The 25335-nt window shown below is 29.0% G+C and overlaps 5 protein-coding genes and 1 pseudogene across 9 annotated transcripts; 4 read left to right on the forward strand and 2 right to left on the reverse strand.

Moving 5' to 3' along the window:
* The first annotated feature begins 264 nt into the window (after positions 1 to 264).
* Positions 265 to 5845, forward strand: LOC114942420 (uncharacterized). The gene is made up of 11 exons (XM_085480917.1): positions 265 to 302; positions 1123 to 1335; positions 1492 to 1618; positions 1992 to 2206; positions 2289 to 2379; positions 2446 to 2863; positions 2938 to 3201; positions 3345 to 3643; positions 3763 to 3957; positions 5497 to 5652; positions 5760 to 5845. The coding sequence occupies exons 2-11, from the start codon at positions 1141 to 1143 to the stop codon at positions 5843 to 5845; spliced, it is 2046 nt and encodes a 681-aa protein (XP_085337043.1). The 5' UTR covers positions 265 to 302; positions 1123 to 1140.
* On the forward strand, positions 5464 to 14187 carry LOC114942449 (monocarboxylate transporter 9-like). 3 transcript variants are annotated; one of them, XM_029317826.2, is made up of 13 exons: positions 5464 to 5652; positions 7236 to 7300; positions 7374 to 7463; positions 8240 to 8452; positions 8977 to 9103; positions 9950 to 10164; positions 10247 to 10337; positions 10404 to 10675; positions 10775 to 11046; positions 11190 to 11488; positions 11621 to 11815; positions 11888 to 13874; positions 14000 to 14187. In XM_029317826.2, exons 4-12 carry the CDS (start codon positions 8258 to 8260, stop codon positions 12058 to 12060), a joined length of 1839 nt encoding a protein of 612 aa, XP_029173659.1. In that variant the 5' UTR covers positions 5464 to 5652; positions 7236 to 7300; positions 7374 to 7463; positions 8240 to 8257; the 3' UTR covers positions 12061 to 13874; positions 14000 to 14187. The 3 variants fall into 3 exon arrangements, with proteins under 3 accessions (XP_029173659.1, XP_029173660.1, XP_029173661.1); XM_029317827.2 differs by lacking the exon at positions 7236 to 7300; XM_029317828.2 differs by lacking the exons at positions 7236 to 7300; positions 7374 to 7463.
* LOC114930882 (cytochrome P450 4g15-like) lies at positions 12774 to 17513 on the reverse strand. The gene is made up of 8 exons (XM_029302743.2): positions 16461 to 17513; positions 16124 to 16337; positions 15676 to 15972; positions 15150 to 15582; positions 14869 to 14937; positions 13544 to 13712; positions 13250 to 13424; positions 12774 to 13083 (listed from the first exon to the last, which is right to left on the reverse strand). Exons 1-8 carry the CDS (start codon positions 16588 to 16590, stop codon positions 12864 to 12866), a joined length of 1707 nt encoding a protein of 568 aa, XP_029158576.2. The 5' UTR covers positions 16591 to 17513; the 3' UTR covers positions 12774 to 12863.
* LOC146723915 (cytochrome c-like) lies at positions 13873 to 14555 on the forward strand. Its single transcript, XM_085480762.1, has 2 exons — positions 13873 to 14062; positions 14244 to 14555. Exons 1-2 carry the CDS (start codon positions 13936 to 13938, stop codon positions 14432 to 14434), a joined length of 318 nt encoding a protein of 105 aa, XP_085336888.1. The 5' UTR covers positions 13873 to 13935; the 3' UTR covers positions 14435 to 14555.
* A 71-nt stretch (positions 17514 to 17584) lies between the features above and the next one.
* LOC114942453 (cytochrome P450 4g15-like) lies at positions 17585 to 21139 on the reverse strand. 2 transcript variants are annotated; one of them, XM_029317831.2, is made up of 9 exons: positions 20942 to 21139; positions 20688 to 20883; positions 20340 to 20553; positions 19714 to 20010; positions 19196 to 19619; positions 18935 to 19003; positions 18546 to 18714; positions 18250 to 18424; positions 17585 to 18096 (listed from the first exon to the last, which is right to left on the reverse strand). In XM_029317831.2, the coding sequence occupies exons 2-9, from the start codon at positions 20815 to 20817 to the stop codon at positions 17910 to 17912; spliced, it is 1665 nt and encodes a 554-aa protein (XP_029173664.1). In that variant the 5' UTR covers positions 20818 to 20883; positions 20942 to 21139; the 3' UTR covers positions 17585 to 17909. The 2 variants fall into 2 exon arrangements, with proteins under 2 accessions (XP_029173664.1, XP_085336884.1); XM_085480758.1 differs by lacking the exon at positions 20942 to 21139 and having other exon boundaries at positions 20688 to 20901.
* Positions 21140 to 21781: 642 nt separating this feature from the next.
* On the forward strand, positions 21782 to 25335 carry LOC114930885 (uncharacterized; annotated as a pseudogene). The gene is made up of 6 exons (XR_014924272.1): positions 21782 to 22967; positions 23401 to 23491; positions 23558 to 23955; positions 24099 to 24397; positions 24530 to 24724; positions 24797 to 25335. The product of XR_014924272.1 is annotated as an uncharacterized LOC114930885 (transcript).

Here is a 25335-nt window from a genome sequence, read left to right on the forward strand (position 1 = left end):
TTTAATACGTCGAATTTCTATTATGTATGTAATTAATTCTTAAATAATAAAAGACTTATTTCTGAAATGTTATACATAAAAGAACATAAAAATAGTATAAATTTAAAGAAAGACATCGAATCTTTTGAAAGCCGTTATTTTGACATTTTAGAAAAATTATCTGACACACTTTTTTAATAAAAAAAATTAACCTTTAACTATTGACAACATTATTGACTATATAAACAGGCTTTGATATAATAATGACATATATTATTCCCTGATATTGCTGAGTCGCAACAACCAACAAAAAACATCAATATGTAAGTTATTGCTAATTTATATTTTACGGAGTGTTCTTTTTTGAGATTATGTTTAAATTTCTTTTTTATATTTTATACATGCGGCTAATCGTATTGATAAAGACTTAGTAAGGTCGAAACGTCTACATTTATATTATGAATAAATAATTTTTAATTATTCTTACATCTAAATTATTTTGGCTCGTATATATTAAAAGGATTCCTGCTTTTTATGTTTTATTAATCTTAAATTTCCATTATGTACATTTATAATTTTAGTTCACCGAATATTTATAATGTACATAATTTTAATTTACCGAATATTTATAATGTATATAATTTTATTTCGCCAAATTTCTATTATGTACATAATTTTAATTTGCCGAATTTCTATTATGTAAATAATTTTAATTCGCCGAATTTCTATTATGTATATATTAATTTTCTAAATTAAAATTATGTACACTCGCAAACCAAAAAGATGACTGCTGAAATATGAATTTCAGCGGTCATCTTTTTAGTTTGCGAGTGTACATAATTTAATTAAATATTTAATTAAAATTAAACTCAAATTAGAAATAGTATTATATAGTGTGTTATACGTATACATATTTATTATTTATCTGGCTCTTTGAACTCTAGAATTTTGAATTGCAACTTATCCTATGTTCATAAATATAAGTTTAGAGATTCCAAAATCTCTGGTTATACATTTTCTTGAAGTATTTTGAAACAAATATACGTATAAAAGTCAATATTATATTCTCATCTATCTCGTTAGATTCGTTTATACATGCGTTACTACATACGTTACTACATGCATTAAATTTATTATTTCAAGATTGAAAGGAAACATAATATGACAGTAACAAAAACGAATAGCCCATCGACAAGTACACCTACAGTCGATAACATAACCGGAAATAAAAAAGAGGAGGACAAAACTAGAAAAAGAGAAGAACTACTAAATAATGAGGATGATATTACGTTAGCAGATCGGGCACCAGACGGCGGCTGGGGATGGGTGATTGCATTGGCAATGATATTTACCTATGTTAGTATAAAAGTGATATAATAATGCTTATTGTTAGCATAATTTTTGAACCAAACAAATTATTGCACATCTGCAAATAATATGGCCTTAATTTTTTTTAAATCTTTTCTAACGTAAAAATAGATTTTATATAGAAATATGTAATTTATATTTTAGCTCACCACGATTGGCCAAATAATGTCATTTAACTTAATCTTTGGCGATTTCATCCAAGCTTCTGGACAGGCTGTCTTGGCATCAAATCTCTTCCATGCCTTCTTCATGATCTCCTACTTTATTGCATGTAAGCGTTTTATATTTATAATAACTAATCTCGAAGAGAATGCTTTAAATTATGTAAACTTATCGATAAATAAATTTAATAAACACATATAAAAATTACAATTAGACAATAGAAATTTGTTTAATATCATTTTTCTTAAGATTTTTTCCTTAAAAGAATACGTTTGCATTTGCATTTGTGCAATCTATGATAAGAAGATTCTCAAAGATCTATGATAAGGAGCGATTCTCGAAGATGGTATTCCACAAAACTGCGTTTTTAATGGAAATTTCCTTTGAAATAAGTTTAAATATAACACTTTTGTCATAAGTTAATTGAGATTTGCAAGTAAGTTAATTTGCATGAATTTTACACAGTAATATATTTTTTGCAGGCTTAGTGACCAACACTTTGTTGAAAAGATATTCTACAAGACCGGTCGGAATTGCAGGAGCGCTCTTATTCGCAATACAAAACATTATGCGGGCGTTTGTCAGAAACATATTTGACATGGCATTTCTTTTTTTAATACAAGGTTTTGGAATGGGTCTAATCATAACAGTCTGCTATACGGTTTTCAATGCGTACTTCGTGAAAAAGAGAACGAAAGTAAAACAAAAAATCATTACTCATGCTCGAATTTATTTTAGAATTTTAAATGCTCAGAAAATTATCTTTTCAAATTCTTCAGGTGATGAGCGTAGCGCAAGTCTTCATCGCGTTGGGTGGAATTATTTATCCAAAATTAATCGGAAAGTTAAAGATAGTGTATGATTTTCGCGGTAAGACTCCAATAAAAAATTCTAGAAAATTGCAATGAATAATGATTTTCTCATCATTTGTATTAGGTACCGCAGCGATTATCGGCGCAATAAGTCTTAATGGTATCATCGGCATGGCACTGATGCATCCCGTGGAACGGCACCTCAAGAACATTGATGTTGTTCGTGCTGAAAAGGCGCGTGAAAAGGAAGAAAAGTGTCAAGAACTGGCACTATCGAGTCAACGTCATTCGACCATCTCGGGAATCGAGAGTGAAATTAACGAAAGGTCGGAATCAGTATCTATGCGGGAAAATTTAACGAGGCGGATGTCGACTTTATCCGCATCCAGCGTAGCCAATTTGGCGACTAGCGTCGGTGCATTGAGTGATATACGTCAACAATATCTGAAAGAGCAAATCTTGGAGGACCAGACAAATAAAGAAACTCTGAAGGAGAGAGAGAATGAGAAGGAAAACGCCGAGGAAAAACAAGAGGAGTCAAAGTGAGGATCATTTCTACAATTTAAATTCAACATGTCTTAAAATTTTATAATAGATTAGTATATATGCTTAATAGATTTTCAGTCGCTTCAATCTCGGGAATCGAGAGTGAAATTTGCGAAAGGTCGGAATCAGTATCTATGCCAGAAAATTTAACGAGTGGGATGTCGACTTTATCCGCATCCAGCGTAGCCAATTTGGCGACTAGCGTCGGTGCATTGGGTGATATACGTCAACAATATCTGGAAGAGCAAATCTTGGAGGACCAGACAAATGAAGAAACTCTAAAGGAGAAAGAGAATGAGAAGGAAAACGCCGAGGAAAAACAAAAGGAGTCAAAGTGAGGATCATTTTTACAATTTAAATTCAACATGTCTTAAAATTTTATAATAGATTAGTATATATGCTTAATAGATTTGATCATTTCATATTGATATAATTTAACATTAAAACGAATATACAAAGTGATTAATTTTCTTAAAGGTATAAGAAATTTGTGAAGGAGCTTCTGGACATGTCGCTCGTAAAAAATTGGGCTTTCTTGAATATATGTTTTGGCGTTTGCTTTGTGTCCACTGCCGACTTTGACTTCTCCTCTTTTCTGCCTTTAATCACGACCAAATTGGGATACACTGCACAAGAAACTGAGTTAACTGTTTGGATTAATGGAATTGCTGAGCTGGTGTCGAGAGTTTTACTAGTATCTTTCACAATGATAGTGGATGTAAAGCCAAAATATCTGTTCTTCGCGGGTATGATTTTGATGGGATTTGCAAAACTAGGTGAGCACCTTCCTGCGTGATTAATAAATATAATAAAATTAAATTAGCTTCCGTGAATAATAAATCGATTTTTACGCACATATTTTCAGTTTCTAAGATAAAAAAATTACAATTTCTAGGTTTTTTATTATGCGAGCATACGCTTAAGGGAGTGTTAATTACGACAGCGTTAATCGGTTTTGTTCGTGCGTGGCTGTTGGTTTCACAGTCTATAGTCATTATCGATGATGTTAGCATAGAAAAGTTTGCCTCGGCTTACGGTTTCTTTGGAATGATTTCTTGTTTACTTTCTTTAACCTGCAGCGCCACCGTAGGTAAGAAGAAAACGGGGTAATATCATTGTTGATATTCATATATTTATAATTGTAATATTATACGTGCATATATTGTAGGACTTATTATTACTGGGAACTATGATATGTATCAAGTCTTTCTACTAGTATTACAATGTACATTCATTATACCTTGGGCTCTACAGTTTATCTTTGTGCATCTTAGAGAACGACGAAGGCCACATGCACAGAATATTATTATATAGTCTTTATCCAAAAAAGAATATAGAATATATGTCAGGTATTTTATTATAAATTTTTGACCCACAACTCATCGAACATGTTGGAAGAAAAAACAATTATCAATTAAAGTACATTATCGTGCTTGTTTCTTCTATAATACTATTAGTTTTATTATTTAGCTTTATTATTTGCCATCTTTAATATAAATCAGTGTAGGTTTTTTCTTATTTAAAAGAAAAATTATATAAATTATATATAATTTTATAATTATATATAATTATATAATATATTTTATAATTAAATATGGTATTTTAATAATGTTTAATCTTTTTGTATATTAAAATATTGAATATCTTTAAATATAAATTAGATCTAATATTTTTATATTTAGAACACTAACTTGTATATGTTAGTCAAAGCCCGATGTGCGAGCGTTTCTAGGATCGACTGGTAAATCTTGCGGAACAACTAAGCGTGTTGGTCAAAGTCCGAAATATTTTTGTCCGAAAGGCTTTTGACTAGTACGGTTTTAGTAAATCTTAGGAATAACTAATATGGCTGTTAAAGTTAAAGACTAAAAAAAATCATTTCGAACTTTGACCAGTTAATCTTAAATGTGGTTTAATTCGGACTTTGACTAAAAAATATAACCAAGATTCTTGACAGGTTTTTATTGTTAACATAGCTTGTAATTTACTTTACTTTTGTAGTTATTTTTCTTAAAGCACTTTTTTTAAAAATATACATATGTTTTAATATCTTTTAATAATTAGTATAAAATAAAATTATCTTCTCTCGCAGCGATCACTCTAGAAAAAACAAATTTTTTATCGCCTTTGTCATTAAAAAAAAAAAAATATTTTCAAATTAGACACGCTATTACTGCACAGTAAAATACGAGATTTTACTAGATAATTAGCAATAATATCAATTTTTGTTAATCTATCAATGATAAATAGAACAGTGTACCACAATAGATTTAACGTAAAATCTGAAACTTTTTCCTTTTTCATTTATATATCATTATCATTAGCAACAGTATTTAAATTTTGTATAATAACAAAATAAAAAAAGCATTAATGCGTCGAATTATTGACTATTAATCAAAACCAATCACGTCAATAAAGATACTACATTTTATAAAAAATTAATTTGCACAATGAAGCTTACGTGCGTTATTTTATATTCTTTTCTGAAGACTTTGCTTGAGAGAAGAGGTTTGTACTTTTTTTGTATTTATATTGACATCTGATAAAAAGATTAAGTGATTCTCGAGATAAAGACGATTTTCTACTCTTGTCGACGATGCATTAAGCAATTAGCTTCTGTTGCTTGCAGATTCTGGCGCCAACGTCTTTAAACGTGACTATCACAAAGTAGGAATAGCTGAAATAAAACCAAAAGTTTTACTTATAGTTTTTGTGTCAATGGTGGATATAGGAACAAAATATTTGTTTTTTGCAACTATGATCATTATGGAATTCGCAAGAATAGGTTAGTATCTTTAATTTTAATTTTTAATATGTGATAAATAAGCTATCACGCAAATTTTCATTTTCTTAAATAATGTATAAAAATATCACGATTTGTTGGTTTTTTAGAATACAAACTTATGAGTTTAAAAAAGCGTAAAACGACGACAATTGGTGTCACATATTCTTGTGGTATCTGCATTCCATATCGTTAAAGATGTCAGTTTAGAAAAAGTCGTCTCAGTTATGATATTTTAATTTTTTATTAGCGGTTTACGATAGTCTTTAATTTGATAGTATATAGTTTTTATTTTTACATAAGATCAGACTCTAATTAAATTTCATGTTTGACATATCTAAGATATATTATTACAAGAGATTTATTTAGAATTGAACTAATAATCTTGAAATAATAAGTATATAAAATTTCTCTACTAATATTAAACAGTGTATGTATTTTAACTTAAGCTTATTGTAATTAGCTTTGCAATATTTATTTATATACATTTAAAAAATTGTTTAAAATTGCGTAAGAGATGATACTATGAAGTTTTTATCCGCCGACAATAAAAAAATTAAGATAATAAAGAAGCATCATTAAAAAGCTTATTATGCTTGAATACATGATTCGCTGATTTAGTTACTCATTATCGATAAAAGAATAAAGAGACGTAATAAATAGATGTTTATTCTTTCTTCTTTCATATTTTTTATACATATATTGGATTGTTGTGCAAAAATTGTAGAGATAATTTTATTAAAAAAATTTTATATATATAAAAAATCAATGTTTCCTATACTTAGATGCATCCTTAATTATTAACAAACGTTTGCATAGTCTTTTCTCGGCGAATTTTTATTTTTCGTGCAACATCAAAATCTTTGAACTCTTAAGATTGTTCTTTTAAATCTATATGACTAAAGAAAAAAATTATTAATAAAAATTTAAATTATCAAAATTATATTTTCACATTCTTTTTGATAGGAAAATTTTAAGAGGAGGGAGGGCAGTCTTATTTATTAAAGATTGATTAATTCTTAATTTAAAGAATTAAATATAGAGATTGTGCAAATAGAAAATAATTAATAAAAGAAATTAAGTATTTATTTCTAACCAATTTTTGTTTAAGACTTTTATTTAGTAACTAAAAACAAAAAAGTAATAAGTCGGTTTTGATATCTTTCTTTTACAAATAAAATTTTTTTATTATCTTATTTATCTCATTTATTATCTTATATTTATGTAGTGACTGTCCTTAAAAAATGAAAGAATTTAATACAATTCCATTTTCATAATTAAAGCTTATTTAATGCTTAAAGATTCTACGATCTTTTATGATCTTTATTAACTTGTGTATTCCGTTTATTCCTACACTAGTTAACATATTTAAAGCATATTATAATATCAGGTCATTTTATCATCATTAAATAATTTATTAATTCATTGATTTATTAATTAATTGATTGATTAATTGGGCATTAATTAATTGATTAATTAAATATATTAAAAAAAACATTTTCGATAATTTCTCACGCATACTATCTCATATTATATTTAATTGGTACACCTTATATAGCAGAGAGTACTTTTGTTTACATTCTCAGATTCTCTCTTGTGTAATTTCTTCGTGATATTACAACTGGTAATATTTCACTCCGGATAAGAATAGGTATTTAATATGATGGCATCTTGTATGTAGATAAGGGGGCGATTTCTTCAAAATCGTTTCTTACATGTTTCAGTTAGGTTACTGCCTTCGATTATCGTGGAAGTATATGTCGAAATCGTTGACGTTTGCCATATATATCTATCCGTGTGACAAATTCTGTTAGGTAAATACTTAAATCTTATCTTTAACCTGATTAAGAAAAATAAAAGAGGTATAATAAAAATTAAAGAAGTATTGTTTGATTTTATTAAGTTGACATTGCAAAAAAAAAAAATTTTATATCTTATTGTATATAAACAATACTAACAAAGAAGGATATAAATAATTTTATGTAAAAATGTTTTTCTGAAAAGAGATTGTTTTGCAATTACATTCTTAGACCAATTTGATTTAACTATTCGCGGTATATAATATTTTATTTAAATTATCTCGTCTGTTTTATATTATGCTTATATTTATATATTTAAAAACCAAACTTTAAATATCAAAGATTATTCGTTCTCCAACAAGGTAAATTTATTTTACAACAAAAGAATAGAAAACTATTTATTGTACTTTATATATAAATCTGAATAAATTCAAAATCGCTTTCTGTATGATCAAGTTGAAACTATTCTCAATGCAGGGTTAAAAAATAAATTACTTATTTGACAGATATTTTTGCAGAAAATTATGATCGTAAAATATTAAATCTCGATGTCTTTCATTTAAATTTTTTCTAATTTTAATAATACTAATTAAAATAAAATATATTTACCATATATTTAAGATATATAACTTTGTTTTCGTATTTGCTTCTTATTAAATTCTTCTACACATTTTCGATCGCTTTGCCCAAAAAGAAAAGAAAAAATACAATACTTATAAATATATTTGAATAAATACATTAGGAAAGCGATGCATTTTTTTTTCTACATGCATTAAATTTATTATTTCAAGATTGAAAGGAAACATAGTATGACAGTAACAAAAACGAATAGCACGCCGACAAGTGCACATACAGTCAATAACGCAACCGAAAATAAAAAAAAGAAGAACAAAACTAGAAAAATAGAAGAACTGCTAAACAATGAAGATGATATTACTTGGGAAGATCGGGCACCAGACGGCGGCTGGGGATGGATAATTGCATTGGCGATGATATTTACTTATGTTAGTATAAAAGTAATATAATAATGCTTATTGTTAGCATAAAAAAGTATTATCTTTACTAAATTATTTAGAATAATTATCAGATAATTTTGGTTTAGAATTATACCACATAAAAATACTTAAATAGTACAACTTAAGCAGTAAGCGATAAAAATTCATAAATAAAAATATGAATGCATATATTTTTATAACTCTTTTATAATTTACATTTTTTTATAACTGTGTTTATATAAACAATTATTATATAGAAAATTATCTAGATAAATCCATATAATTTTATTTTGTCTAGATATATTTAAAACAAAATTATCTTCATCTTATTTAAGATGAATTTGCATATTTTTATATTATCTTTAGCTAGAGCTAATTTTAAAATCATCTAAGCACAACACTGCTTATTGCTAGCATAATTTTTGAAACGGGTAAATTATTGTTAATGTACAAATAATATGGCCTTTATTTTTTTCAAAGTCTTTTCTAACACAAAAAAGGTTTTATATAGAAATACCTAACTTATATTTTAGATTACCACGATTGGCCCATCACCGTCATTTGGGATATACTTTGGCGATTTCATTCAAGCTTCTGGACAGGCTGGCTTGGCATCAGGTCTCTTCAATTCCTCCTTCATGATCAGCTTCTCTATTGCAAGTAAGCGATATTTATAATGACTAAATTGGAAAAGAATGGAGTCATTGGTGTAAACTTATCGATTAAAACTGATAAATAAATTTAATAAACACATATAAAAATTACACTTAGGCAATAGAAATTTGTTTAATATCATTTTTCTTAAGATTTTTTCCTGGAAGAGTACGTTTGTATTTGCATTTGTGTAATCTATGATAAGATTCTCAAAGATCTATGATAAGGAGCGATTCTCGAAGATGGTATACCACTTTTATTTTTGTATAACGATACCAGTGCTTTAAGTTATGCTAACTTCTGCTGTAAATTTATAGGCATTTAAGTATAATTGCATTACATCATATACACGTATTCTATTTCGACACAACTAGTTTTATTATGCCGGATTATGCTTTTGTTTTACAAATCAGCGCTTTTAATGGAAATTTCCTTTATAAAGAAGTTTAAAGATAACACTTTTGTCATAAATTAATCGAGATTTGCAAATGGGGAATTAAGTGTATAAATTTAAACTGAATTTCTATATATGTATCTTTCTTATCAAGTATGATATAATTCGACGGAAAAAGAGAGATTTAATTTATACCTATAATTAATAATATTAATATAATACTATAATAATGTTGTGAAACATAAAAATATATTTGAAATATAACACATATTATTTAAAATTTATTAAAGTTTTGAAAAAAATGTGTCAAATGTTTAGCATTTTTAAGAGATTACATTTTGTTTTTTTCTATATTACTATATTATTATATTTCTATATATTATTATATTTTTATTGATAAAATAAAGTTTTCTTATTTTTTTCTGCATGAATTTTACGCAGTAAAATATTCTTTGCAGGCTTGCTGACCAACACTTTGTTGAAAAGATATTCTACAAGACCGGTCGGAATTGCAGGAGCGCTCTTATTCGCAATAACAGACATAATGCTGGCGTTTGTCAGAAACATATTTGACATGGCATTTCTTTTTTTAATACAAGGTTTTGGATTGGGTCTAATCATAACAGTCTGCAATACGGTTTTCAATGCGTACTTCGTGAAAAAAAGAACGAAAGTAAAACAAAAAATCATTACTCATGCTCGAATTTATTTAAGAATTTTAAATGTTCAGAAAATTATCCTTTCTAATTCTTCAGGTGATGAGTGCGGCGCAAGTCATCATCGCGTTGGGTGGAATCGTTTATCCAACATTAATTGAAAAGTCGATGATACTGTATGGTTTTCGCGGTAAGACTACAATGAAAAATTCTAGAAAATTGCAATGAGTAATGATTTTCTCATCATTTATATTAGGTACCTCAGCGATTATCGGCGCAATAAGTCTCAATGGTATCGTCGGCATGGCACTGATGCATCCCGTAGAATGGCACCTCAGGAACATTGATGTCGTTCGTGCTGAGAAGGCGCGTGAAAAGGAACAAAAGTGTCAAGAACTGGCATTGTCCAGTCAACGTTATTTGACCATCGACGTCATTCCTACATCCTCGAAGACTAAATGGAGCAGTCTTCAAAGTCTTAAGGAAGAAAGCGATATACAAGTGCCCTTATTAAACGACACGTTTAAGGTATCGTGAAATTTAATTGCAACTGACTTAATTCGTAACTTTTCGATCAACAACATTCCATCTTTCTCAATTCGAGCATACATTGACCATGTAAATCAGCCTTCTGCGCAGAGAGTCGCTTCAATCTCGGAACTCGAGAGTGAAATTCGGGAAAGGTCGAAATCAGTATCTATGCGAGAAAATTTAACTAGGCGGATGTCAGCTTTATCCGCATCCAGCGTAGTCAATTTGGCGACTAGCGTCGGTGCATTGGGTGATATACGTCAACAATATCTGGAAAAGCGAAACTCGAAGGACCAGACAAATAAAGAAATTCTGAAAGAGAGAGAGAATGAGAAGGAAAACGCCGAGGAAAAACAAGAGGAGTCAAAGTGAGGATTAGTTTTACAATTTAAATTCAACATGTCTTAAAATTTTATAATAAATTAGTATATATGCCTAATAGATTTCATCTTTTCATATTGATATAATTATTTATTAAAACGTATATACAAAGTGATTTATTTTGTTTAAGGTACAAGAAATTTGTGAAGGAGCTTCTGGACATGTCGCTGGTAAAAGATTGGGCTTTCATGAATTTATGTATTGGCGTTTCTTTGGTGCTCACCGCCGACTATGCCTTCTCCTCTTTTCTGCCTTTAATCATGACCGATGTGGGATACACAAAACGCGAAAGTGCGTTAACTATTACGATTAGTGGAATTGCTGAGCTGGTGTCGAGAGTTTTTCTAGCAGCTTTCACAATGATAGTGGATGTAAAGGCAAAATATCTGTTCTTCGCGGCTATGATTTTGATGGAATTCGCAAGAATAGGTGAGCATCTTCTCACGCGATTAAAATAAATATATAATAAAATTAAATTAGCTTCCGCGAATAATAAATCGATTTTTACGCACTCTTCAGTTTCTAAGATTAAAAATTATATAAAAAATTTACAATTTCTAGGTTTTTTATTATGCGAACATACGCTTATGGGCGCGTTAATTATGACAGCGTTAATCGGTTTCGCTCGTTCGTGGCTGTTGGTTCCACAGAATATAGTCATTATCGAAGATGTTAGCATAGAACAGTTTGCCTCGGCTTACGGTATCTTTGGCATTATTAGTGGTTTAGTTACTATAGTCTGCGGTGCTATCGTAGGTAAGAAGAAAACGGGATAATATTGCCGATATCCATATACTTATAATATTATACGTGTATATATTGTCGCAGGATTTGTTAAGGATTGGACTGATAGCTACGATATGTATCAAATCTCTCTACTAGTATTACATGGTGCATTTATTATACCTTGGGCTCTACAGTTTATCTTCGTGGATCTTAGAAAACATCGAAAGCAACGCGCACAGAAAGTCATTATAAAATCTATATCCAGGAAAGAATAAAGGATATGTGACAGGTGTTATTACAAATTTTTGATCCAACTCAACGAATGCGTGAGTGAAAAGAAAAAAGCAATTATCAATTAAATTACGTTATCGTGCTTGTTTCTTCTATAATACTGTTAGTTTTATTATTTAGCCCTGTTAATTTTCATCTTTAATGATGTATATCAGTGTAGATTTTTTCTTATATAAAAGAAAAATTAGTATTTTAATAATATTTAATTTTTTTGTATATTAAAATATTATATATTTTTAAATATAAATTAGATCTAAATTTTTTGTGTTTATAACACTTATTTGTACATATAATAAATAAATTATAATTATGTAATTTCAAAATAAATATTATAATATTGTAATATGTATTACATAATATATTCAACAAACTAGTGCATAAATGTCACAGATTCTTTATGAATTCTGTTTCTTTATTATCGCAAATATATTTTTTATCAAATATTAATTTATATGAAAAAATGTCTGCATTATATAAATATCTTTTTTTTCTTATGAAAAGATTATATCATATAAAAAAAAAAGTATTGTTAAAAAGAGGATCAAACAAAAACTTTTATATAGTACTTTACTTGTAAAATTGTATTAAACAGTTCCATTAATCTTATTGTAAGTTAGTATTAAAAAAAATATACAATACATATCATATGTGGATTGTATGTAACATGTTTGTATATTGAAAAAATAACGCGCAAGAGTAAAATGTTTTACGTCATTTATTTATAGATATATATACACACGTACTATTTTAAAATTGTCATAACAAGGTATGAAATAATGTATTTGATTTACGCAGATAAGGGAATGTTAAATGCCGATTCTGGATTACGAGATACAGGCTTGCGTGGCTCAACCTTGATTTTGAATCCATCGTGCCTTTTCAGAATAATGTCGCCTCGTAATATAAAATCTTTATCTGCCACATCAGAAATGATATGGTAATTCCTTAGTATCGTCGATAATAAGACTTTCAATTTCAGCATAGCGTATTTTCGCCCCACACAGGATCTATATAAAATATTTTATAGTCAAATGTAAGAATGCGTCCTGCTGATTTTATGATAAAATATATTTTTTTGTTAAATATGCATGCAGTATTCAATAAAATTATTATATAAAGAACTAAATTAAAGTATATAATTTTCTGTGTCGTACACCTTCGTCTATTAAATACCTTGGTCCAGCACTGAAAGGAATGAAGGCATAGTAATGTCTTTGCTGCATTTTTTCCGGTAGGAAATTGTCTGGATTAAAAACTGTCGGATTTGGATAATATTTTTCCAAACGATGCACTGCGAATTGTGGTATCAACACCGTGGCAGTTTTAGGAAGAATATAATTACCTGTAACTATCGTTTGAAAATGCTTCATTATTTTTGTCTTTAAAATTATACACAAACCAATTTTTATAATAAAGAAATGTTTAATTCGCAATATATTATTATTGCATTCAATCAGATATGCTTACTTATTTTTACGTCTTCGTTAAGTTTTCTAGCAATCGCAGGCACCGGTGGAAAAAGTCTCAGAGTTTCCAAAATAACTCTTTCAAGATATTTCATTTCCAAAGTATCTTGGAAAGTGCATTGCCTGTCGCTGTCGCCGAAAATTGCATCTAATTCTTCATGCACGCGAGTCTGTGTATAGTAAAAATCACACTGTTATATATAAAGATCAATAAGAAATCATCAAGTTGAAGGGACAGCAATCGATTTGCGATTAATATCGAAATCAGAGAGCATCGATAATTCTAACAAGAACGAAAGAAAGTGAATGTCACCCAAACTGCAATGATTAAGGTACGGTTAAAATATATAATTTTAACTTAAACAGATTATTCTAATTAATAATTTATTAAAAATGGGAGATGCGGTTAACGGTAAAAAATTGTTTATAAAAATGTGTGCTTCTTGTCATACTACAGAAATTGGTGGAAAACATAAAAGAGGACCTAATTTACATGACATCATAGGCAGAACTTGTGGAAGTATGTGTATAAATGTGTCGTAAGCTTCTTACATATACAATTTGTCAACTCATTAAAAAGAAACTGTATTACATAATAACACTATATAAATATGTATAAAGTAATAATAATTCCATTTATATAAATATGCAATCTTGACGATACTTATTTGTGTAATGAGTAACTATTTTAATTTTTTTAGCTGTTCCAGGATTTAAATTTTCAGAAATCATGAAAAAAAAAGTTGTTGTATGGAACGAGAAGACTTTACATGATTATCTCGAATTTCCTAATAAGTTTGTTCCAGAAACGCATAAGACATTCCATGCTATTAAAAAAGTCGAAGATCGAAATGATATAATCGCCTTTCTAGCTACTTTAAAATCTAATTAAATCTTTAAAAAATTAGTATGATATCATTATTCGATAAAAACGCAACAAGCAATTAGCATAAAAATACCAGTATCATCGTATAAAATAAGAAACATATATTGTAAAATTATTAGAATACTATAGCACCTTTTTTACATATATGTATTTTCCGTAGAATGTTAATACAAAAATGATTGAAAATACATATATATTAAATATTTTTAATTGTTGATTATTAAACATTATATGCAGGTTGTTATTAAAATTGATGTACGTAGAAAATGATTTATTATATCTGAGAATTTTCTTTTGAAAAAAAGTTACAATATGCATATAAAAGAATATAACACAAAATTGGGTTTTATAATTTTTTGTGAAATAAATATAAAAATAATTAAATATAAAAATTGGTAAAAATTTCTAAAATATTAATATTAAATTGTTGCGAAATTTACCTGAATATCTTGATGATTTCCTAAGACACATAATGCAAAACTCGAGCCGGCGGCCGTGGTATCATGACCCTGTAATACAGATCGATAAATTTGAATAAAAACAAATCGATTTTCAAACAATGGATCAAATTAACATAACTCGTGTACAGTAGCGTGACTTGCAATACATGACTATTTTTAACAAAAGATGTGCAAGAAAATTTAATTACAAAATTTATTCTACATATTAGAAGATTAATTATATAATTGAGTTGACTATATTTAAAAAATGCAGCACGTACCTCAAACATGATAGTATTTACTTCCTCTCGAATCTCCTCGTCAGTCATTTGTCCACCATTTCTTTTCAAATCCAACATCATATCTAGGAAGGCAAGTCGTTTCTTTTCACTTACGTCGTTTTCATCGATGTCATCAAGATCATCTCTTACATAATGCAGCTTTGTATATTTAGTAACATTATTTTTATCATTTCCGTCATTTCTGGTTGCATTTAAACTTTCCATAGGCTTGCTGTTTAGCACTTCTTTTTGCTGTTGATTTTTTATACATTTCTCTTCGATTTCCTTAGATTTCTCTTCAATAACACGATTTGTCAGTGTGTGAATAATATTGAGCAATTTCTCTTGCTTCTTCGCAAACTTTGAAAGTTTAAAAATTAAGTCAGAACGTAATGAAAAATTATAATGCCTTCGATGTACAATATCGCTCATTCTGCAACATTTCAATTATTATTACATTGAGTTTTTTCGTTACAAATGTAATAATAATATAGCAATATAATTTTAAGACAAAAACAATATCTACTTCATCACGGCTACGGCATAATCATATCCAGTGCTTTGCCTCTTTTCTCTTTTGATTCCCATCGCAGTTTCAGTTAAAATGTCAACTGTTACACCTGATAGATAATCATGACAGTCGAACTCTTTTCCAACTTCATCGCGAAGTCGTCTCACGAGATCCATGCTATTCTCATAAAACAGAGGTACAAACGTCTTCAAAATACTCGTGTGGAATGTAGGCGCTATCACTTTTCTATGTCTGCGCCATTTATCGCCAGTTGTGATAAGCAAACCATCTCCGAGCCATGGTTGAAAAAATCTATATAAGGAGAAGAAAAATTTGAAGCTGTCGAAATCTCTCCTTTATTTAATGTAATAATACTAAAAATCACTCAGTGTGAAATTATATAACTATATTAATTTTATAAAAACATTATAATATGTAGATTTTTGATTATTTGATTTCTTACTCGTATTCCACGGATTTGTCGATGTGTGCAGGGTTACTTAAAATTATTTCAATATCCTGTGGATCTAACAGAAAGATGACTACTCTTGTTCCCAAATATCCGCCTAATACTAATCCGTATGTATTAAGATATTCCATGGTTTTGGATACTGTGATCTCTGGAGACAGTCTAAAAGTGATTAATGCGTGACCTAATATAGGTACATGTGGTGGACCTGAAGCAAAGGAGCTTAATGTTAAATATTAAGTAAAATATATAACTTGAAAATCGATTCTTATTTTATAACAAAGAAATATTATTACTTATCAAATTAAATTCATTTTTGTTGAATACTTACATGGTAGCTTTTTCACAAAGCAAACTGCTCTAGAACACTCGACGTAATAATACAATGTAATTAACGTTAGGATAAGTATAGCCAGCACACAATAAGCTATATTAGATAAATACAATATTGTCGCGTCCATTGCAATGACAATATTATATTTTATTTTGATATTACTATATTACGATCAACTGTTTTATAATAACGACGATGTTATTCAAGTTTTTTGTATAACGCTATTAATTAATAGAATCACTTTAAAAAATTATAAAAAATTCAATTTTTTCTTATTTTTTATCGCCAATCGTGAAAGCGTCAAAGATTTTCACAGTTTGTATAAAATTGGTTTTTATATAAATATTCCAATTTGCTCGCAACAGTCAGTAAAAATAGTTGTTCAAGAATGACACACGATGACAGTTTCGCTATCACTACTGCGACTCACTGTCAGGCAGAGAATTGTCTATCTAACTCTCTTCTCTTAAAAAGCTCATAAAATAGGAAGTTAGCTCATAAAATATGTCGTTGGTTTTGTATGGAAATTTTATCTTGCATTCTTAATGTGTATATAAAATACATTAATTTACCACAAGTATGGCGCCATAACACAAAAGTGGCGTCATAGTGGTGAAAGATAACATCAGAATTGCAATAGACCGGTTACCGCTTTTTTATGGTCATTCTTTAATGATTTGGGTGAATATATCTCAATACTTACATATGTATAGTTTTAATTATCATTTCCTCACCTAAATTGACGTTGGAATTGACGTCAATACAAATTTTGAGGTCATATGTCTCGTTCATTCGTAATTTTCGAATGAGAAATTTATTTATACTATTTATAATGCGTGTTTAAATTATCATCCAGCAATCGAGCTTTGATTTAAATTTAATCGAGCATGCCAATATCTAATTTTATCAACTTTGAAAGCATTAGAGCAGTCCATTAAATTTTTGATTTAAACTCTTTTCAGTAGAAATTTAGAAATGTACCAATAAACATGAAAATGTTAACAGGATGTGTTTCAAACAGAAATGGCAATATTCGATTTTAATATTTGATAATTTTTTTCTTTTAAACATATACGTACACGAATGCAAACATTCGCATAAGATAAACGATAAGATGTAGATATTTTTTGAAATATATAATAAATTAAATACAATAAATTATATATACATGTAAATATACGTTTTATACATATACATATATTTACATACCTATATATTTTATAAAATATATTTTAAATATAATAAATATAATTTTTTAAATATATCATTATATCAAAATATTGTGCTGAAAAAATATTATAATCAGAATTATTGTCCTTTAAAAAAAATACCCGCTCCCGAAATGTATATTTGTATAATATATAAAAAATATAATTTTCAAACTTATATAGTATAACGCTTACTCGCGTTTGCACGAGAATTAAATTATTTCACCGTTTTCCTGAATTAAATCAAAGATACTGGTTTGCGTGGTTCGATCTTGATCTTGAATCCGTCATGCCTTTTTAGAATAATATCGGCGCGTAAAACGAAATCTTTTTCTGGCACATCAGAAATGACACGATAATTTCTTAGTATCGTCGACAATAGGACTTTCAATTTTAGCATAGCATATTTTCGCCCCACGCAGGACCTTAACAAAATTTTTTAATGTCAAATATGACAACGTGTTGTGTTATTTTCATAAAAAAATTTTTTGCGAAATGTTTGTAATATAATATAAAAAGTGAATTTAAGTATATATATATAATTTTCTGTATCGAAGACTTTCATCTATATTAAATACCTTGGTCCAGCACTGAAAGGAATAAAAGCATAGTAATGTCTTTTTTGCATTTTTTCCGGTAGGAAATTATCTGGATTAAAAACTGTTGGATTCGGATAATATTTGTCCGAACGATGCGCTGCGAATTGTGCTATTATTGCCGTGGCACCTTTTGGAAGAATATAATCACCTGTAACTGTTGTTTCATAAAAATTAACTATTTTAGTCTTTCAAATTCTACATAAGTAAGTTTCTATAATAAATAATAAAAAAATTTATAATTATCCATATTATTGTTGTGTATCAGGTATACTTACCTATCTTTACTTCTTCGTTAAGTTTTCTGGCAATGATAGGTACCGGTGGAAAAAGTCTCAGAGTTTCCAAAATAACTCGTTCGAGATATTTCATTTCCAAAGTGTCTTGAAAAGTGCATTGTCTGTCGCTGTCGCCGAAAATTGCATCCAATTCTTCATGCACGCGAGCCTGCATAGTAAAATTTATCAAGTTGAAAGGACAGAAAAAAAGATAGACTTGCGATTAATATTGAAATCAAATATCATCCATAATTTTAACAGAAAGTGAATGTCACACAACTGCAATGACTATATAAGATTTAGTGAAAAAATAAGAGAAAATTGAGTATGAAAAGATAAAGAATTTTAAAGATTTCTTTCCAAAAATACTAAATTGCAAATAAATTTACCTGAATATCTTGATGACATCCTAAGGCGCATAGTGCAAAACTTGAGCCAGCTGCTGTGGTATCATGACCCTGTAATAAATCACTAATTGGTTTTTTAACAATGCATCAAATAATATAACTTACAATAGCATAGCTTACAATACACCGAATTTAAAAAAAAAAAAAGTGAAAGGAAACTTTTTATTATAAAATTTAATACGTCAGTTAGAAAATTCATTATACAATTGAGTTTACTATTGTATATTAAAATGCAATACGTACTTCAAACATGATAGTGTTTACTTCCTCCCAAATCTCCTCGTCAGTCATCTGTCCAACATTTTTCAATTCCATCATCGTATCTAGGAAGGCAAGTCGTTTTTTTTCATTTATATCGTTTTCATCGATATCATCGAGATCATCTCTGACATAATGCAGTTTATATTTAGCATCATTATTTTGGTCATTTCCTTCATTTTTGATCGCGTTTACGCTTTCCACAAGTTTGTTGTTTTCATTTTGCACTTCCTTTTGCTGTTGATTTTTATCTTCTATATCCTTCGATTTTTCTTTAATAACATGATTTATCAGCGTATGAATAATATTGAGCATTTTCTCTTGCTTCCTCGCAAACTTGGTAAGTTTAAAAAGTAACTCAGAACGTAATATAACATTATAATGCCTTCGATGTACAATATCGCTCATTCTACAATATTTGAATTATTATATTGAATTCTTTTTTTATATATAAAAATTCAATAATATAATATTATAATTTTAAGACAAAAAACAATATCTACTTCATCACTGCCATGGCATAATCGTATCCAGTGTTTTTCCTTTTTTCTCTTTTAACTCCCATCGCAGTTTCTGTTAAAATATCAACCGTTACAGCTGATAGATAATCATGACAGTCGAATTCTTTTCCAACTTCATTGCGAAGCCGTCTCACGAGATCTATACTATTCTCATAAAACAGAGGTACAAATGTCTTTAAAATACTCATGTGAAATGTGGGCGCTATTATTTTTCTATGTCTGTGCCACTTATCACCTTTTGTGATAAGCAAACCATCTCCAAGCCATGGTTCGAAGAATCTGTAATAAGGAGAAGAAAGATTTGAAACTATTGATCTCTGCCTCTTAATATTGCTTTACGTAATATTGTACTACGTGAAGTACTTCAAGCATGAAATAATATATAATTTTATAAATATGTCGGCTGTAGGAGCTTAACGCGATGTTATTGCGAAAATTAATTTTTTCACTAATTATCGACGCAAAAGACATTGCGTTAGGCTACTATAAAATTACATGTTGATTTCGAGAGCCGAGTAATATTCTTAATATTATATAATATATTAATTTTATTGCATATAATATATAAAAGCAATATAATAGATGTAGAATTTTTTGATTTTTTTTACTCATATTCCACAGCTTTCTCATTATGCGCAGGATTACTTAAAATTATTTCAATATCTTGTGGATCTGCCAGAAAGACTGCTACTCTATGTCCAATATATACGCCTGCTGCTAATCCATATATATCACGATATTTCAAAGTTGTATTAAACATGTCTTCTGGAGACTTTGCAAGAGGTATTAGTAGGTGGCCTATGATAGGTAAGGATGGTGGACCTTGTGATAAAGAATATTTTAAATCAATATTAGATAAAATAATAATTCACCTAAAAATTTTTATTGAGTAACGAGAAAAGGAAAAATATTATTGCTTTTTAAATTAAGAAGTTTAATTTTTGTAGAATACATACCTGGCATTTTTTTAATGAGACGAACTGCTCTAGAATGCTCAATGAAATAGTACAATGCAATTAACGTTACGGCAAGTGCGGTCAGAAGCCAATAAGTTGTATCGTTAAAATACAATGTTGTCGTACCCATTGTGGTGATAAATTATTTTATTCTACGATATTACTGTGTCTTACGATATCGTATTACAATTTTGTTCTGCGATAACAGTGATATGTTATTTTTCGTATAACGCTATAATAAATAATATACTCACTTTAGGATATTATAAACAAATTTCTTTTATAGTTTTTTAATATAAAATATTTTATTTCTTGTCGGCAATCATGAACGCATCAAAGAGTTTTGCAGCTTGTACAACAGCAGTTTTTATACGTTTAATTTATTTGCAACGATATGTGACAATAGTTGTCGAAGAGTAACACTCGATGACTGTAATAAGATATTACCTTATTTCTGCGATACTATTATCATACATATTTTTTTAACTCATTTCCCGGAAAGCCAACTCAGCAAATTTGTTTCTTTTGTTTTGTATGCTAATACAATTTTGAATTCTTATGCATAAATTGATGTAAATGACATTCATACATTAATAAAATGCAATGTAAAAAAAATGTTACCTTAATATAAAGAAATTTATATATATATATATATAAATATATATTCGTATAACTTTCCAAAAGTAATACTTTATTAGAGTCATCGAGTGTTACTCTTCGACAACTATTATCACATATGGTTGCAAATAAAATATTTTATTTCTTATCGGCAATCATGAACGCATCAAATAGTTTTGCAGCTTGTACAACAGCAGTTTTTATACGTTTAATTTATTTGCAACGATATGTGACAATAGTTGTCGAAGAGTAACACTCGATGACTGTAATAAGATATTACCTTATTTCTGCGATACTATTATTATACATATTTTTCTAACTCATTTCCCGGAAAGCCAACTCAGCAAATTTGTTTCTTTTGTTTTGTATGCTAATACAATTTTGAATTCTTATGCATAAATTGATGTAAATGACATTCATACATTAATAAAATGCAATGTAAAAAAATGTTATTTTAATATAAAGAAATTTATATATATACGAGGGCAGTCCGATAAGTACTTAGCCTCATCGCCTGATGGTGCCAGTATCGCAAGAGAGTTTTACTATCGTGTAGTACATTCTCGTAGACGGCTACTGTCAAAATCAATTTCAGCCGAATCGGACTCGTAGTTTTGTTTTGACCGCGTGTGGAAGCGGGCGTGTCCGCGGATTTTAGAAAAATGGAAAAAGAGCAATATCGGTCGGTGATTCGATTCTTGTTTTTGGAATGAAAATCGCGCAGCAAAATCAAAGATGTCAAAATGAAAAATCTATATATATATTCAATGATATTAGTGTCTGTTATGTGCCTCGGGAAGTATACAAGGGTCGCGCCGAATTGGATAGAAATCCGGGGCGCCAGGAAAGTCTTTAGGTTTCTTCCAGAATCAATTGGAGTTTTTTTGTTTAATCAAATACATTTTTATTCTTATTCACATGTACTTTGGTTTTTTAATTGCATCTTACTCAAGTTATCACTCTGTTCAAACTCCAGTATTATACTTATAATTCGCGTTTGCGGGTTCAATCGGCTATTACTTGTCGTTCTCACGCGTTAGCGTCGGCATTGATCTTAGTTCGCGATAGGTAAAATCTGGCTGCGATTTATTTAATGACAGCCTTGAGCGCGTCTCTTGCTTATTTTATATTGCCGTGATTTGAAAGGTTTTTTGACCGGAAAGAGTGCCTGGCAACAGATTTTCTCGGTCAAGAATCTAGGTGTAAGCGAAGGAAATCCAAAGTCCTTTTGCTTCGCTTGCACTTTAGGCATTTTCACACGTACAGTGCAGCGTTTCCTTTGTTTTGTGTGCTAATTAAATTTTCCATTTTTAATGTATGCGAGATATGTAAATTATATATACATTATTGGAAAATATAAAATATCATATATACACACCTATAATATATACATATAAAATAAAAAAAAATATATACATAAATATATATATATATATATATATATATATATATTTTTCTTTTTTTATATTAATATTATATTTTATAACATTGCTTTTCCATAATGTATGTTATTTACATATCTCGCATACATTAAGGTAGCAAAATTTAATTATATTTAATTATATATATAAATATATATATATATATATATATATATATATATATATATATGTATACATATGTATATTCGCGAAAGAATTTGTTCTGTCAGAAATATATCAGGTAAATTACGATTTTTTTCGCGTATAATTTCTGGCAATATAATTGCAGAAAAAATAATAAGAATAATTAAAAATAATTTAAAAAATAATTTTGTATGATTTAAAAAAATAATATAATTCGAAGAAAAAAGGCCATATTATGAATAGTTATATTTTATATATTTCGAAAATTAGATGAGAGCCGCTAGTAATTAAAAATTCAAAATAAAATTGTAATCGACCAACAACTTGAAAAGGGCCAAAACCCATGGTCGAAACGTCGTGTTAATTTTTAAATAAATAAAACATTGCCAGTGTTGGTCGATTATAATCCTTTTTCTAAATTTTACTTCGTGAAAAAAAGAACGAAAGTAAAACAAAAAATCATTACTCTCATGCTCGAATTTATTTAAGAATTTTAAATGCTCAGAAAATTATCCTTTCTAATTCTTCAGGTGATGAGTGTGACGCAAGTCATCATCGCGTTGGGTGGAATCGTTTATCCAACATTAATTGAAAAGTCGATGATACTGTATGGTTTTCGCGGTAAGACTACAATGAAAAATTCTAGAAAATTGCAATGAGTAATGATTTTCTCATCATTTATATTAGGTACCTCAGCGATTATCGGCGCAATAAGTCTCAATGGTATCGTCGGCATGGCACTGATGCATCCCGTGGAGTAGCACCTCAGGAACATTGATGTCGTTCGTGCTGAGAAGGCGCGTAAAAAGGAACAAAAGTGTCAAGAGCTGGCATTGTCCAGTCAACGTTATTTGACCATCGACGTCATTCCTACATCCTCGAAGACTTAAATGGAGCAGTCTTCAAAGTCTTAAGGAAGAAAGCGATATACAAGTGCCCAATTTGGCGACTAGCGTCGGTGCATTGGGTGATATACGTCAACAATATCTGGAAAAGCGAAACTCGAAGGACCAGACAAATAAAGAAATTCTGAAAGAGAGAGAGAATGAGAAGGAAAACGCCGAGGAAAAACAAGAGGAATCAAAGTGAGGATTAGTTTTACAATTTAAATTCAACATGTCTTAAAATTTTATAATAAATTAGTATATATGCCTAATAGATTTCATCTTTTCATATTGATATAATTATTTATTAAAACGTATATACAAAATGATTTATTTTGTTTAAGATACAAAAAATTTGTGAAGAAGCTTCTGGACATGTCGCTGGTAAAAGATTGGGCTTTCATGAATTTATGTATTGGCGTTTCTTTGGTGCTCACCGCCGACTATGCTTTCTCCTCTTTTCTGCCTTTAATCATGACCGATGTGGGATACACAAAACGCGAAAGTGCGTTTACTATTACGATTAGTGGAATTGCGGAGCTGGTGTCGAGAGTTTTTCTAGCAGCTTTCACAATGATAGTGGATGTAAAGGCAAAATATCTGTTCTTCGCGGCTATGATTTTGATGGAATTCGCAAGAATAGGTGAGCATCTTCTCACGCGATTAAAATAAATATATAATAAAATTAAATTAGCTTCCGCGAATAATAAATCGATTTTTACGCACTCTTCAGTTTCTAAGATTAAAAATTATATAAAAAATTTACAATTTCTAGGTTTTTTATTATGCGAACATACGCTTATGAGCGCGTTAATTATGACAGCGTTAATCGGTTTCGCTCGTTCGTGGCTGTTGGTTCCACAGAATATAGTCATTATCGAAGATGTTAGCATAGAACAGTTTGCCTCGGCTTACGGTATCTTTGGCATTATTAGTGGTTTAGTTACTATAGTCTGCGGTGCTATCGTAGGTAAGAAGAAAACGGGATAATATTGCCGATATCCATATACTTATAATATTATACGTGTATATATTGTCGCAGAATTTGTTAAGGATTGGACTGATAGCTACGATATGTATCAAATCTCTCTACTAGTATTACATGCATTTATTATATCTTGGGCTCTACAGTTTATCTTCGTGGATTTTAGAAAACATCGAAAGCAACGCGCACAGAAAGTCATTATAAAGTCTATATCCAGGAAAGAATAAAGGATATGTGACAGGTGTTATTACAAAGTTTTGATCCAACTCAACGAATGCGTGAGTGAGAAGAAAAAAGCAATTATCAATTAAATTACGTTATCGTGCTTGTTTCTTCTATAATACTGTTAGTTTTATTATTTAGCCCTGTTAATTTTCATCTTTAATATACATCAGTGTAAATTTTTTCATATATAAAAGAAAAATTAGTATTTTAATAATATTTAATTTTTTTGTATATTAAAATATTATATATTTTTAAATATAAATTAGATCTAAATTTTTTGTGTTTATAACACTTACTTGTACATATAATAAATAAATTATAATTATGTAATTTCAGAATAAATATTACAATTGTGTAATATATTCAACAAA

Source organism: Nylanderia fulva, unplaced genomic scaffold, assembly GCF_048542155.1.
Source record: "Nylanderia fulva isolate GAGA-0341 unplaced genomic scaffold, ASM4854215v1 Scaffold16, whole genome shotgun sequence".
NCBI lineage: Eukaryota > Metazoa > Arthropoda > Insecta > Hymenoptera > Formicidae > Nylanderia > Nylanderia fulva.

Excerpts from the sequence above, each read along its gene's own strand:
- LOC114930882 (XM_029302743.2), bottom strand. The coding sequence starts at position 16,590 with ATGGACGCGACAATATTGTATTTATCTAATATAGCTTATTGTGTGCTG. Across the intron at positions 16,338-16,460 it reads CTTTGTGAAAAAGCTACCAT|GTCCACCACATGTACCTATA; the intron begins GTAAGTATTCAA and ends CCTTTGCTTCAG. Across the intron at positions 15,583-15,675 it reads TATGCCGTAGCCGTGATGAA|AATGAGCGATATTGTACATC; the intron begins GTAGATATTGTT and ends GAAATGTTGCAG.
- LOC114942420 (XM_085480917.1), top strand. The coding sequence starts at position 1,141 with ATGACAGTAACAAAAACGAATAGCCCATCGACAAGTACACCTACAGTC. Across the intron at positions 2,864-2,937 it reads GAAAAACAAGAGGAGTCAAA|ATTTTCAGTCGCTTCAATCT; the intron begins GTGAGGATCATT and ends TATGCTTAATAG. Across the intron at positions 3,644-3,762 it reads GATGGGATTTGCAAAACTAG|GTTTTTTATTATGCGAGCAT; the intron begins GTGAGCACCTTC and ends TACAATTTCTAG.
- LOC114942449 (XM_029317826.2), top strand. The coding sequence starts at position 8,258 with ATGACAGTAACAAAAACGAATAGCACGCCGACAAGTGCACATACAGTC. Across the intron at positions 10,165-10,246 it reads TCGTGAAAAAAAGAACGAAA|GTGATGAGTGCGGCGCAAGT; the intron begins GTAAAACAAAAA and ends CTAATTCTTCAG. Across the intron at positions 11,816-11,887 it reads AGTCTGCGGTGCTATCGTAG|GATTTGTTAAGGATTGGACT; the intron begins GTAAGAAGAAAA and ends ATATTGTCGCAG.
- LOC114942453 (XM_029317831.2), bottom strand. The coding sequence starts at position 20,817 with ATGGGTACGACAACATTGTATTTTAACGATACAACTTATTGGCTTCTG. Across the intron at positions 20,554-20,687 it reads TCTCATTAAAAAAATGCCAG|GTCCACCATCCTTACCTATC; the intron begins GTATGTATTCTA and ends CTTTATCACAAG. Across the intron at positions 19,004-19,195 it reads TAAACACTATCATGTTTGAA|GGTCATGATACCACAGCAGC; the intron begins GTACGTATTGCA and ends GATTTATTACAG.
- LOC146723915 (XM_085480762.1), top strand. The coding sequence starts at position 13,936 with ATGGGAGATGCGGTTAACGGTAAAAAATTGTTTATAAAAATGTGTGCT. Across the intron at positions 14,063-14,243 it reads CATAGGCAGAACTTGTGGAA|CTGTTCCAGGATTTAAATTT; the intron begins GTATGTGTATAA and ends TAATTTTTTTAG.